We start from the raw sequence: 14,803 nt of genomic DNA, 5'->3' as shown, positions 1-14,803 counted from the left end.
ATGAATAGGTGTTGTAAATAAAACTCACTGATTAATTTTCCTGGTTTTAATTCCTAAATTATGATTTGCCATCACACTTAAGATTCATTGATTTTACTTATTCACACATTTACCTATTTTGAATGTTGTTATTTAAAGTTCCTAGGTTATTATTACACTAATCACAATACATTTTGAACGTCAAGCCTTTGTTGAATGTTCACGTAAACACTGTCTTGCACTGTCTAATCTAGCCACGATCGAATTGAGGTAATGCTTTCGGGCTGCACACTTGCTTGCTGTTCACTAGACACCACGTCGGATGTTGTATTCACAATTCGCGCACTAACTTTTTTACGGAAAAAGTCCCTTTCGCGTAAACAAGCACTCATCTGTCCAAACCACACTGTAGGTATGTACCTAGGTAGACTTCCGCAATAACCATCGATAGAGCTCGGTCGCGGTCGTGGCCCTCTGGCAACAACTCCTTGATAAGGCATTCGCATCTGGGTACCGCCAGCACTGTGCCGGTGATTGAAATTGAAATCCAGAACTTCGTCCTCGAAGCGCACGGGATCTCGTCAAGTCAGGATACGGCTGCGCTCCCTGAAGCGCTGCGCGGCTCCAAACAAGCAAGGTGTGAAGGTTTTCGACTCGTCAATGTTTCTCGTCGGCCAGTTAGTGTGCCCGAAACATAATTTCACCTGCGTTTTGTTATTGATCAAGCGCGGCATTGTAATAACTCGCACATACACTGCAATACGTTTGGGCGCATTGGACGGACTGGGACGATTATTTATGTTGTTGCGCTCCCGCATGCCGATCGGCGGCTCGGCGCGGGCTGTGGGCGCGGAGCGACTGGCAGCGATATCAATATGGCCGACTCACGCGGCGCGGCACGTGGCAGCGGTCGTTGCCCTCGGCCGGCTACTACGATAGTGCGTAAACGAATACTCACCGCGCTCAAAGGATGATTTATTTTTTATTTTTTTCGAAACATTCTTTGTCGTTTTACTCGAAAACTAGCCTGAATTTTTTTTTTAAAAACACTTGGGTTGTATTTGTATGATTTTATTAGATGCGTTGGTAAAGTATGATCAGTATAAAAAATAACACCTTATATTTAAAAAGTACAGACATGTAATATGTATTAACCTTATTGACGGCCCTATTCTATTACTTAACATCTTTTAATGTGATTGCCACTTGGAATATGCGTAAGTCACCAAAATCTCAAACAAGAAGTTCTCCACAGCAAATTTTGTTTTTCAAAAACAGTAAGAAAAGGTAACAATATTATGGACAGGACATGTCAGTCTACTCGCAGACGTGCAAAAATTACAAAATTCTATTAATGAAATATCAACTAGGTAGATATTGTAAATAAATTATACCAAATTGTCGCCAAACAAAACATTCCTTGTACTATAAAAACATTTTGTCCAAAAGCCAGCTAGTCAAATTGACTGTAAATACAGGTTCTTGGAGTATTTATTCTGATAGTACAGGCAAAACCACGTTAGAGAAGTTAATTAATAAAATATGGCCTTTTATTGCAAAATTGCTTTACTATTACAATATCCCGAATATTGCATTATATGAAACATCAACTTCTCTACGAATTATGAAAAGTATTATTAGATACTATTTCCTATTTGATTATACAATTAAAATATTTATATACAAATAAAATTAGGGAGCATTAAAATAAATCTATTACGTTAAATGCGTGGGGATCAAATAACCCATAGTAATATTTGACAAAAACAACATTTTGATTCTATTAAATATAACTTAGTTGCCGCAGCGTATTTTCACCGAAAGCAAACCATCACTTTTAATGGAAATATGCATGCGGCAATAATCAAAGATATAATTCTAGGGGAAACAACGTCACCTTGTTGCAACAACAACGAATTATAATACTTTAACTAATAATTAATAAATAATTTCAATAACTTCTTGGTGATGGAATGAAATTGTCTGCGCACACTTACTAATCCTAAAGTTATATAGATTCATTAGTTGTGTATAAAGTGAGTTAATCCACTTCCCTTTCGGTCGAAACGGTTCAAAGTCCTCGAAATTACGATGATAGGAACGAATGCGCAAACCCACAATATATAACTAGCTTTCATAAGACTTCTCCGGGCTTCAATATACCAAGACAACGATAGACAAGTGGACTCACCCTAAAATGTCAAGTGTTACTAATAAAAGTTATATCAACATCTAGTCATCGCAAATAGGCGATTCTTAAATACCTATTATAATCCTACAAAAAGCCTCTGGTACACAGCCGGCTGACTGCAACATAGTGTGAGCGCGGTATGTCATTTTATTCTGACAGTAAATATCATTTATTTTGACAGTAGCACTCATCCCACTGTATACCAAAGGCTTTATCGTTCATGTTCCAACTGAGATTCCATAAAAACTAGAAAAATTACATCATCAATCATAAAATAGCGTATTTAATCATAAATAGCATGAAAAAACTGTCACATCGATAAATAAATAAACGTGTTTATAAATGTGAAAGCTTCACAGCATTATAACAAGAAACGGAAAATTTGTCTAAATCAATAAGTTGTGTGGTAACTTAATTACAATTTCAGATTATTGATAGTAAAATGGTCCAAAAAAAAATCTACATCAAAAAGAATTACACACACATTATAACTACCTTAGATGGAACATGCTGTCTGTCGATGAACGACGATTACAAATATAATTCATTACTATAGAAAATTGTAAAATGCTTAATATAAAGTATTGCTATTCTACGTGATTCCTGACCTCCATTTAACTCTATTTAGGCTATAATTTTTAAAATGGCGTATAGAAATGCATCACATGAATAATTATAGCAAACGAGTAGAAAAGGTGCACACATATTATGTCATGGACACTATCACAGTTAACTAATCTAATAAATTGGAATAAATATCTATCTACAGAAACGATAAGTTAAGAAAATAATGCGAAAGCTATGCAGAGTAGTTGTTTGCAGGAAAAGAGCTGTAAAAGTAAGAAGAATAGATCCAAGAAATATTAACAAGTACCCGGTAGTTCCGGAGTTTAGTCAATTATAATAATGGAGTGAGATCCATTTTATAATTGACGGTACAAACAATCACAATCGCGTTCTTGCGTTCATGTTTCGCCCGGGGATTTAACTAAAAGCCCTTTCATTTAATTCTTCAAAGATGATGCTGTTATTTTCTGATTACTATCAAGAAATTTGATTTCTTCAAGCCATCATTACTTGATTCTTTGTTAATTACAATATTTGATGTGTCCAGATTTGGTCATTCATTCAACCGGTCATTTGGACTAATGAGATCTCTTGAGTATGATTTTTCTGAAGAGATCTTGGTATTAAAGTAATAAAATTATATGCCATTGACTATATTATAATGTCTAAGGTCAAAGATTATATAAAAGTAGTACAGTACAAACCTAACTTATGATAGTTAATTAAAGGATGTCCCTGTCAGAGATTATTTTTTTATTAATAATATTGTCTAAGAAAGAAATGCTCCTTCGAGCTGCAAAACTCGGCTGTTCCAAGAGTAATTAATTTACTAGTAAACATGTCCAATATTTGATTAATTATTATTTTAATAATTAATTGCAAAATAACGCGTTATAAAAAAAGAGTGGACGTTTATGCTTTATATTTTTAAATTTTCTTAAAGGTAGAATGATAATTAATTATTTATAGACTCAAAAACAGGTATATCATTTGGTCCTGAGGTAGATAATCTAGGTTAAACAAGACTTTCCTGATAAAATAATATATTTGGGGTCAACATGCAATAAATAAATAGGTATTTGATTTTTATTATTTCGATTTTTGCATTTACGAAAACTTTGCGCTTTCAAAACGAACTAGTTCAACTGTACCTTTCATTTTAAATTTCATAACCATTAGGCAAGTCGCTACACGTTTTTTTTTATAAAATTACAAATACACTTACCTATTCGCTAACAGTCTTCAAAACCTGATCTTGTATGTCTTCACCTCCATCGGTTTTATTTTGATGTCGTACAGTCCAGTCAGAACCTTGTACTCCTTCAGACCGGTCAAGCTGACTAAAGTCAAGTTGTTGATGGGTAGGCCGTTGATTCTTGCTTTGGGCGAGAAGACGCCGGACTTCTTGGTTCTCTCTCCGACGGTGCAGCTGGTGGCGGGCCGGTGAAGCACCATGTAGGCCTCCTTGCTAGGGAACTGTTCGAGAGCTTCATCTGTGATCGTCCGCAGCGTCAACAGATGCACCCCTGGAGGGAAAGCATCCACGAAACCTTGGTGCGACTTCACTTCTACTTCACCCGCTTCACTAGAATCGATCAGGTAAGTATTCATCGGGTAGTTCAACGTCCGGCTCAAATACTCCGCGGTCTGCGAGGGCAGTTCGTAGCGAGCGTCCTTCTGGTCCGGGCTGAAGTGACGCTGGTTGACATGCCCGAAGCCTTTCTCGCTGGTGTCGCGCTTCGTCCGAGTCTGATCATTCATCGGCTCAAGTAACAACCAGTTGTGGAAAACGGTCGGCTTGTTGTCCACTACCCCTTCGCCAATGCCACGGAAGTCGTCGTAGAGAGTGCGCCGGTCCAACATCACTTCCAACCTGCCCGGCTCAAACGCCGCGGACCCTTGAGCGTGATTGGTTACCAGCGTCAAGCGAGTCTCCTCATCCTGCAACCAGGCCATAGTCGTGATCGGATAATAGTTGGCCTCAATCCCCAACTTCTCGATCTTCACCCGCTTCTGATACTGGAATCCGTTTTGGTCGGTATAGTACTCCGGAATATCACCGTTTTGGATGTCAGTTTGGATTCTCATGAACAATTCCGTCTCCCTGTTCTTAGGCGGGCTCTCGAAATCTACGATGTTCTCAATGAACACGCCCCGGGACAGCGAAGGTTCGTCCACGTTGTAAATGCGCAAGGTGTGAACGAGGAACGGCAGGTACATAGTTGTAATTTCAGTTGAGATCGGTCCCGAAACGATGATGATGTTGTCGTCTTGCAAGCTGTTCATGTTGGAGTAAGGATTCAGGACGGTTTTTTCTGGTGAATCGTAGTCAGGCATAAACAGATAGGCGCCGGAGTGTCGCTGAGCGCTCTGGTACGCACCGAATTGCATTTCAACCACGTTACGTTTCCTCGCCTCCTTCCTGAATATTTGCCGTAAGAAGCCAGTGTTCCTGTTGATCAGAAGTGTCAAGTACGAGTTCTCCAGTTGGATGTCGCCAGGCATCATTTTCTTGGCGCTGAAGAGTTTCTCTGAGTCGGGTTTGTCGGGCTGGTTGCAGTTGTTGCAGAACACCTCACAGTGCTGCGACTTGTTGGCGTGCTCTTCCAGGTTGAAGGACACGGACATCAAGGGAGGAACGGTGGCCACGAACAGAATATCGAAGTTAGTCTCACTGATCACTCTCTTGCCGTCCGGGCGGATGTCAATGTTGGGCGTTATTTGGTACTGGACGTGTTTCCTTTGGCGGTTATCGTAGACTCTTAGGTTGGTCGTGTTGGACGTAACGGTGATGACCTCAGTGCGTTCCTCCGTCAACGGGTTGAAGAGCACAATCTTCTTCTTGTCAGTGTAAGAAACTTGCAGCTTCTTGATCGGTTTTCCGTAAGTTTCCCACTCGACTTCGCTTTGAAGAACGCTTTTAGTATGCAGTTTCTCGTTTGGAATCATAATGGCCGTCAATGCAGTCTCTTGCAGACGAATGCAATGATAGATGGACGTGAACAGTTTGGTTCCGTAGTCGTACATGACGTTGGCCTTTGAGGTGCCGGTGATGGCGTCGTGGTGTTGGAACAGGCCAAGGTTGCGTCGAGATGTGATCAGTTGCTCATAAGATTTCTCCAATTTCTTCACCGAGCCGATCAACCTACTATCGTATTCTTGTTTGATGTAATTGAAGACCAGAGTAAATAGAATTTCTGCTGTCCTGAGCTGGTGTTCAAATTGACGCGCCAGTATTTTGAGATAGGGGCGTGTGGTGTAGTAACCAGACCAGTATGCTGGTTTACCCTCACTGAATATATCAGAGTATACGAAGAAATCGCCCTTCAGTGTCGGAATATTGTTATGCCTTTCCTTCATAGCATTGAAATAATCGAGGGGCGTTCCAAATTTGACCTCCGCGTTGAACAACTCCTTGTGGCTATTAATGTAGTTGAACATCTTCATGTAGTTGACGTACTGAGCATCAAATTCTATATCGTATTCGTAACGGAAATCGTCTCCGAGCGGCACCAATACTACGTTGTGGGTGGTGAGAGATCCGATACGGTCGTACTCTTCGATCAACGTCTTCGATTTGCTATGCAGATTTTGGTCGGTGATTTCCTCATGCTTCGCCGTGTACTCAGAATATTCGCCGGGTATTTTTCTGAAGTCGAAACTGAGGCAAACTGACGGATGCGGGCCGCAGGTGCTCTTGATCGAATAAATATCGAATGGCTGATTGTGAACTATAAGTCCAGGTTTCTTAGACGACCAACCTGGAATCCAGTAGAACTCCTCGATTTGCCTCTGCGCCAGCCACTGTTTCCACGCGTAGTGAATCCTCTGGATGATGGTGCCCTCGAGACCACTTTGGTCGAGTAGATGAGGCACAGTGGGTCCGTGCCCGAACGGATCGATGGACCAGCCCGATTTCGGGATAACCTCCAGGTTTGACTTCACCCAAGTGTGCCCTGAAATGCATATAAGGTTCAGATAAATATCCAAGTCTATATTTAGGAATTAACGATAATTTGCTAGCTATGAGAATAAGTTACCTTCAATAAACTGATCAATAAGCGCATAGATATGTGTGCAAGCTTCGTCAGGCATAACCCAGCCACCAGTTGTAATCTCGAGACGACCTTCCTTGATTAGCTTCTTTAGAGCCTAAAACGCATATCATGTATGTTATGTTATTCATAAAAGGTGTTTATTACATACAGGGTATAATTAATGACAAACTGATGGAATATGTACCTTCTGCTTGACCGGGTGCGAGCGTTCCCACCACGCGTTGAGGAAAGATATCTCGGTCCAAATGAACGTCATATTCGGGTACTGGTGGAGCTTTGTCACAATGTTATTGATGATGTTTTTTGTTTTCCACTCGAAATATTGTTCGAAGGTCTTCAGCCATCCGGGATCATTGTGGGAATGAGGCACGACAATAACCTGAAATTACAAAGTAAGAGATTTCAATTTTAAATCCACATCTACCGTGATAATATTTGAACCAAAAATTAACACATTAATGAATAAAGATATAGCACAGTTTCTGTTAATGATTTCACACTTTTTCATGTGTTGATGTCACTGGTCACTGCGATGAAGTTATGAAACCGTGATTAAGCTAAAACGGTGTTAAATGGGTGTTTAATTTTATGATTAAGGGGATTACATTGTGTATGGAGTCGGATGGCTTCCAATGCGTATTACGATTTTTGAATCGCGAAGCACGCACCTTTCAATTTTTTTTGGCACAGACGGATGCATCATTTCGTCACAATGGGGAAAACTTATGAAAATGCAATTCACCCTCTGTCACCGGTGTGAATGAGTTGTGTCAGTGTCACTTTGTACTGAATTGCAACCATTCATGAGCCTTTCATTCATAAATTTTCAGGTTGGCTGCTAGGAAAAATTAGGATACTAATGGTAGAAATCACAGGTAGTTCAGTCTCCCGTCTACAAAATACGGTGCAGGCTGCACAGATGGCGTTTGCAGTTGCGATTGCAGACAGCTGCAGGCCGTAACTTCGCGTTAACCCTGGCAGGTACAACAGATGGCGCCAGCATTTGCATGCTGCAAAGTTTTCTGCACAAACATAACTTGCAGTATGTAGGCCGGCAATCATGCAGCAAACTGCACACTGCGGTAATTGAAACTAATTCGGCGGCAGTCTACTAATGTAGCAATTAACGACGCGACCAATGAAATATTCGTGGACTGTGTTAGATAGCAGTTACAGGAGTTATAAAAGTTTTTGAAGTTGACGCAGTGCAATCATAAGTTTGATGCGCTCCCACGTGGCGACGCGCGCATGCCAATAACGAACTTTATTTTCGAGTGGACTGTGGATCTAAATTTTGTTGTTCCGAGTTTACTATCCGCAGTGTTTATGAATTTGAATGCGAGGATAATGAGATGAAGGACGATAGTTTTAAGAGTTATTAGTTTGTCGGGCAGATATGCTATTATAATGTTTGGGTTTTGTAGAGTATTCAACAACTCGTTTTGCGGCGAGAGGGATTGTTCCTAAACTGTTTGAGTTTCAAAAATGTTTTGAATAATGCTTTAGAAGGAAAGTTATGTTTGATATATTGTTCAGCCATGTATCAATTGAAACTTGGCTTCAAGTTTTAACTTTAACATCGGGCGGAAATGGAAGTACAATTATTATTGAATGTTTATTTTAAACATCGACAGACTATAAGTTTTTGTTATAAGTGTTCATAGGTGATGTTGATGTAATATGTCAATTAATACACCCCAAACTATATCTACTTCGTAAGAATCGGTAATAGATCAAACAAAAATTAATCCATTCACAGGGTTCATCATCATCATCATTTCAGCCATAGGACGTCCACTGCTGAATATAGGCCTCCTCTAATGATTTCCACAATGGCCGGTTGGTGGCGGCCTGCATTCAGCGCCTTCCTGCTACCTTTACGAAGTCGTCGGTCCGCCTGTGGGTGGACGACGCTTTTCGGTACATGGCCACCACTTCATAACCTTGCTGCCGCATCGGCCGTCATTCACAGTGTTAGATTCAAGGCTTCCACATACCAAACGCGGATCAGAAGCAGTGCTGGTCAGTTGCAGCGCGGCTGAGGCACACTGAAAGCAGCGCAGTTTCAAAGTAGTTGCAACGCGGGCGGTTGTCAAAAATTTAAATATTGGAAAACCGCTTTCAACGCGCTGCTACCGCCCTGCGTCCGGTGTGTCATGCTAATATGGCCGCCATAGTAATACAACAGAGCGGGCCCGCGTTCGCGCCGCTTCTGTCCCGCACCCGCGCCGCCTCGTTTGTACCTATTTCGGCAGTTGCAGTGCGGCGCGGTTGGAGCGCGGGCCCGCGTTTAAAGGACAATGGGCAAAATGGTACCCGGCTCCAATAGATATGTGTCTAGTATCGTTTGAAAGGTCTTACCAAGATGAACAACTTTTACTATGACCACCAGCCTCAGATCTGGTTGTGTACGAAGATATACATACTTTTTTGCAGAATGGTACCCGGCTCCAATAGTTATGTTTGTAGTGTCATTTGAAAGGTCTTACCAAGACGAACAACATTTACTATGGCCACCAGCCTCAGATCTGGGTGCGTTCGAAGATAAAGATACTTTTTGTGTAACCTAAGTATCATACAGTATGAAGGGGGACGCGCTAGGGGCAGGGCACCGACGAGATGGTCGGACGCGGTGAGGAAGACGGTGGGCGGGAGTTTGCATCGTGCGGTCCACACAGCTTATAACCGCAGTCTTTGGAGGAACACTATCTGTGGTCGCGATCCTCATCAGTGAGTGACCGAGGAAGAAGAAGAAGAAGTATCATACCATACTTGTCCATCGTATGGTACTTAGGTTATGCGAGGCAGGAAGGGTTTACTGCTCCAGCATCCTTCCTTAACTCTATAATAATTGATGGGGACAATTTATTGTGAAATAAATATTTTTATTCAAAGAAGTTACCCCCTTATTAATAAAAAGTTACACCTAGGAAGAACCTTGGATTAAAATGACATTTCCATACCAAATGACAATTTAAGCCAGAGTTCAACTAGGGTGTAACTTTTATTAATAAAGGGGTTAAAGTTTTATTTCTTCTTAAGGGTTTTATTATGGGTCGCTAAAGCGAATAAACCCATAAGACCCAATAAGTCCACCTACAAGATGGACCGACGACCTCATAAAGGTAGCGGGAAGGCGCTGGATGCAGGCCGCCACCAACCGGCCATTGTGGAAATCATTGGGGGAGGCCTATATTCAACTGGACGTCCTATGGCTAAAATGATCATGATGATGATGATGAAAGCGAATAAAGGGCTAATAGCTAGGGTAGTTCATCGTAGGTATAATCCTTTCCTTTTCAATGCTTCTTTTAGTTATATTAATAGATTGTAGTCATAATACATACTCGTATACATGGATGATTGTGTTATACTTTCAATATAATACTTAGTGGAATTACTGCTTTCAAAACGTGAATTAGAACTGGCCCCATAGCAGACATTTTCCTACATCTAAAGGCCTTTTAAAATATATATTGGTTATGGCTATTGGAGCGGGTACCACTTTCCATACATTTTTGCCCATCATCCTTTGGTGTGAAATAACTACTTCAAAGAGTTTCTTGTATTACAACTTGCGCGGGCCCGCATTCATACTGCGCTGCTACTGCCCTGCGTTTGGTCTGCCCAAGGCTTAAGTTGCGTATTGTATGAGTGATTTCGTTGAGTTTTCATCCACGAAGACGCGCTCTACCAATTTTTGGTCGAAGGAAGCGCGGGGTGCGGGGAGTTCAATCCGAGCAATCCGAGCGTCATTATTGTAGTGTGCGTGTACACTCATGGATAATTTAGCGTGTACCGATAACACTCAAACATTAGCGGAACAATGGTGGGGCGCGTCTTCGTGGATGAAACGATCTATATCTATTCACCCACCTTCAAGGGAGGCCTGGTGGTGTCATTGCGCATTTTCTCGTAGCGGTCCTCGAACGTCTTGTCCCAGAACTCCTTGGTCCGGACCCAACTTGGCTGCAACAAATGAGAGCATCATAAACATATCAACACACTACATGAAGTTTCTTGTGAGTTGCAAGTGTGAACGGTGCAATTTTATTGCCATTAGGATATTCCTAGACAAAAGTAACTGGCAATTTCGTGAATAGAATAACGCCATGTGGGATGTTGACTCGACGATCATTGTCCCGATAGTTGTCTCGGCAAACGGGCTAATAGCGAAGAGCTTCGACCAACATCTAAAGAAGCTCTCGCTGGATGGTTGGCTCAAGGGTCAGATGCAAAAGGCGGTGATCCTCAGCACGGCACGCATTGTCCGGAGGTTCCTCAGCCTGTGACCCTGACCAACGGTAGCTTGGGCCCTGCTCCGCTGCCAGCGGAATAACTATTTTTAAGTCTTTTTTTATAATGTATTTTTTTGATAATTTACTTACATTGTAAAAAAATAATTAAAAATAAGAATTAAAGTTAATAAAGAGAATATCCTTGGACATTTTACACTGCGCCTTTAGTCCCAAAACAAGCAAAGTTAAAGTAGTATAAGTATGGATTCAAACTGAGATATTTCAATCTCAGTTTATACACACAATAGTAAAATAGGTTCACATCCTCGTAAATCACTGGAGACAAACTGTTTGGTGTCAACGTGATTGGCTTTATTTGTTCGAATGATTGCCTGTTTGTATTAGCGCGAAGTGTCTGCTCTTGTTAGAGTGCGAACGGTGCAATTTTGTTTCCATGAGTACGTTACCCAATAATGTCAATGACCTTTTCAGTTAATTTGACAAGGACTTCTGCCATATGATATAATACTCAGACATCGTGGTCGAATTATTAATAATCCAGATTGAGATATATGATCCCGTGCTCCGGAGGGCATGTGTCAGTCCAGTTGAGTCATGACAGTCGTCTATGGCGAATAATAGTCTCATATCACGCTTATGACGTCAGTGTATTAACACCTACACGTTAGAAAAATAATATTCTTCTGATCAGAGTTTACCACTAGTTAAGATGTAAGAATAAGAATAAGAAGCGTTTATTTGCCAGAATACAGGTTATAAGGTTCTTACAAAAAATTTTTAGTACAAGTATTCAACCTGCATGCAGGTGTGCAAATACATTTTGTCAAGTGGTAAGTCAGTAGGATCACTCTTTATTAACATTACATTCAATTGTATCATTACATTACTTTAGTCAATTTATTATTTACCTACATTTACATTGTCATATTTTTATAATCCATAAATTCATTCACGCTGTAAAAACAGTACTCAAATAACCATTCAGTCAATTTTATTTTAAATAGCTTACAGTCCAAAGTTTTTAAATTGTCTGGAAGGTTGTTAAACAATGTGATACACATATTGAATACATTTTTTCTATAAATGTAAGTGGAACATTGAGGCTGATATAACAGATTCACATACTGAGCCCTTAGTTTCCTTGTTTTTACTTCATTAAGTTTCTGAAATAAATTAGGGTGAGACACTACAAATGTGCAAACGTTCCTTATATACATGCAGGCTAAAGGCAGAATTTCTAATTTTTTAAATAGGGGTTTGCAGCTGTCTGTAAACCTCGTACTTGTGATGGCTCGAATGCATCTCTTTTGGAGCTTAAAGACTCTTTCCACGTCTACGGAATTTCCCCATAAAATTAGGCCATAGTTGAGCACTGATGATACGTGTCCATGATAAGCAGTGATGGCTGCTTCAATGGAAACAGTGTTCTTTAGCGTTTTAAGGGCATATACGAACCGGTTCAATCTATTACATATTGCGTCAATATGTAAATTTTATAATACCTAGTATCTTTGCGTGTTATTCTTAAAAAGTAAAATAGTTCTTTTGAATGACGCGTCCGTTGTTCAGTTGTTCTCTCGCTATGTCCGTTGATTTGTAATACGTTTTATTTACTAAAAATAAACGTGAGAAATCTTACTCAAGAGGTTTATTTTGACCACGGTACTTATAAGATTTGAATAATGTTTGTATATTTGACAACCCTGTACTAATGGACTAGTGTTCGGGTTTGTTTGCAAGGCTAAAAGCCTAAAAGGCCCGACTTAATGTTAGTGCTGCATCCATCAGCCTACTGTGAGAGCCGGGAACTCAAAGGACTGTCCGCCCCCAATAGCAATAGCCTTTAATAATTTAATTCCTCTGTGCCGGGACAAATCGGTAATACCGCAACAGTCGGCAGGATTAAATATTACATCAATTTAAATTTTAAACAATTGAATGCTTGGACAAGGGTATTAAATTATATCAATGAAATAGCGGAAACTCAAAATTAAGGTACATGGTAGCAATCCCATCAATAATAATTATTATATCAATGGATCATCAAAGATTCCAGCTTAGTTAATACATAGATCAAGTGCGTATAATGCTAGGATGGTTCTGCGCACTTTCCTTGCATACACAAGATAGCAAGTCGCTTCGTATTTCATAACTTTATAACATGCGATTATCGTGAACATATTTTAATAATGTGCATAACATTTCCTGCTCCTTGATATCCCAGACTAGGAATGCAATACCGGGATGCCGGGAACTCGATATACCGGGATTCCTTATAAAATCTGCAACACCTCGCTCGAAAATTGAAGTGGATTGAAGAAACCTTTCCTGATATTGATAACAAGTTATTTATTACTGCATTCACTGCACGGATGTTCGGGAATAGAACCATCCTTTTAAATAGAAAATAAGATTGCACCTCTTGAGATAGGACTTCAAACATTTATCTAAATCATACTTTTTCATATTTTCAGTCAGCTAATTCAGTTACGAATAAAGTTATGTCGACCGTATAATATAGTTCCGTTGAGATGGTTTTAACTACGATTAAGGAGTATTAAATAAGTTTTATGCATCCAACAGCTTTCCAGAAATACCGGGTTTAAAATTATTTTGCAAGATTGAACTCTCGCACTATTCATTGAATATACCTACGTTATCTAAAGTGAACAATGGAAGAATGGCACCCCAAAATTTCCCAGAAAATCAAAATGTTTACACATCACGTGCTGTGAAATTGGCGAAAATTATTTTAATTAAGGATAGTTTGTGAGCTCTGCCCCGCCTCTGGAAAATAACGTGCATGAACTAGCGAAAATTAAAATTCACGTCACAGTACTTTTCATTCACGTTGCAATAACATTTAAACGAGCTTTATATTCTCGCTGCAATACAGGGTGTTATGCGGAAATGTGAAGTGAATTTCTTTAAAAGTTATTATTTGATTTAAGCATTCGAAGTCGAAATTGTTTTGATAATAAGGGTGACATTATGTTTAAGCTAGGAAAAAAATAGTTTTTCATTGAAACATAAAGTAACGCATTTCAGTATTATATTCGTAATAAACTGTTCGAATTAAGTATGCTCCGTGACTTTTGTTTTTGTCTATAAGTACATAGAATACCATAGTCAAAACCTATACAGATTGAGACGAGGCACCTACATTGCCTAGACCAGCTGCAGCGGCATGCGGCATATTACAATTACGATCAGTTTCTGAATGTGTAAGTATATTATTTCATCAAACGCCCTGTATTGTAAATGTGCTATGGAGCCTGTGCAGCACACCCTGAATATTTTACCCACTTGGAACTTCTTCAAGCAGTTCCTTAATTAGTTTTTTGTGTAGTATCGAGTAATTTGCTTCGACCTACTTTATTTGCTTTTTTAATTATGTATACAGTAGAATCTCGATTATCCGGATATCCGATTATCCGGACTCATTCTTCACGGTTTCTAATTACCGATTTAGAGTCTGGACCCATAAAAACGGAAGGCGCCGCCACTGTAACGCGGTATGGACGTTGTCTTAGTTCATTGTTAAAAGAAATGGATTCATCCAATGGTCTAAAATTTAGATTTTTAGACTCTAAAATGATGTATTGAAAACCCTTTCTATTGAAAAAAGTTAAAAAAGTTCTATTGAAAAAAGAACAGGCGCTGCTTTCGGGGACTGGTCAATCCAAGTTATTCAAATTTATGTATGCGAGTCATTTCTACTAGTATCTTAATATGTAAGTCTAGATATT

General features: G+C 39.8%; 1 protein-coding gene across 1 annotated transcript in view; it reads right to left on the bottom strand.

The window, feature by feature from the left end:
- Positions 1–1,101: 1,101 nt before the first annotated feature.
- The window catches only part of LOC135087157 (alpha-mannosidase 2), a 146,468-nt gene continuing 132,766 nt past the window's right edge, over positions 1,102–14,803 (bottom strand). Inside the window, exons 5-8 of the mRNA XM_063981993.1 lie at positions 10,672–10,764; positions 6,980–7,174; positions 6,778–6,889; positions 1,102–6,693 (exon numbers count right to left, since the gene is read on the bottom strand). Coding sequence (XP_063838063.1) covers positions 3,980–6,693; positions 6,778–6,889; positions 6,980–7,174; positions 10,672–10,764 — 3,114 coding nt within the window. The 3' untranslated portion in view covers positions 1,102–3,979. The remainder of the gene's footprint in view (positions 6,694–6,777; positions 6,890–6,979; positions 7,175–10,671; positions 10,765–14,803) is intronic.

This window comes from Ostrinia nubilalis, chromosome Z (genome assembly GCF_963855985.1).
Source record: "Ostrinia nubilalis chromosome Z, ilOstNubi1.1, whole genome shotgun sequence".
Taxonomy (NCBI): Eukaryota; Metazoa; Arthropoda; class Insecta; order Lepidoptera; family Crambidae; genus Ostrinia; species Ostrinia nubilalis.
The sequence above is the reverse complement of the archived record's forward strand: the minus strand, read 5'-3'. Positions and strand labels throughout refer to the sequence as shown.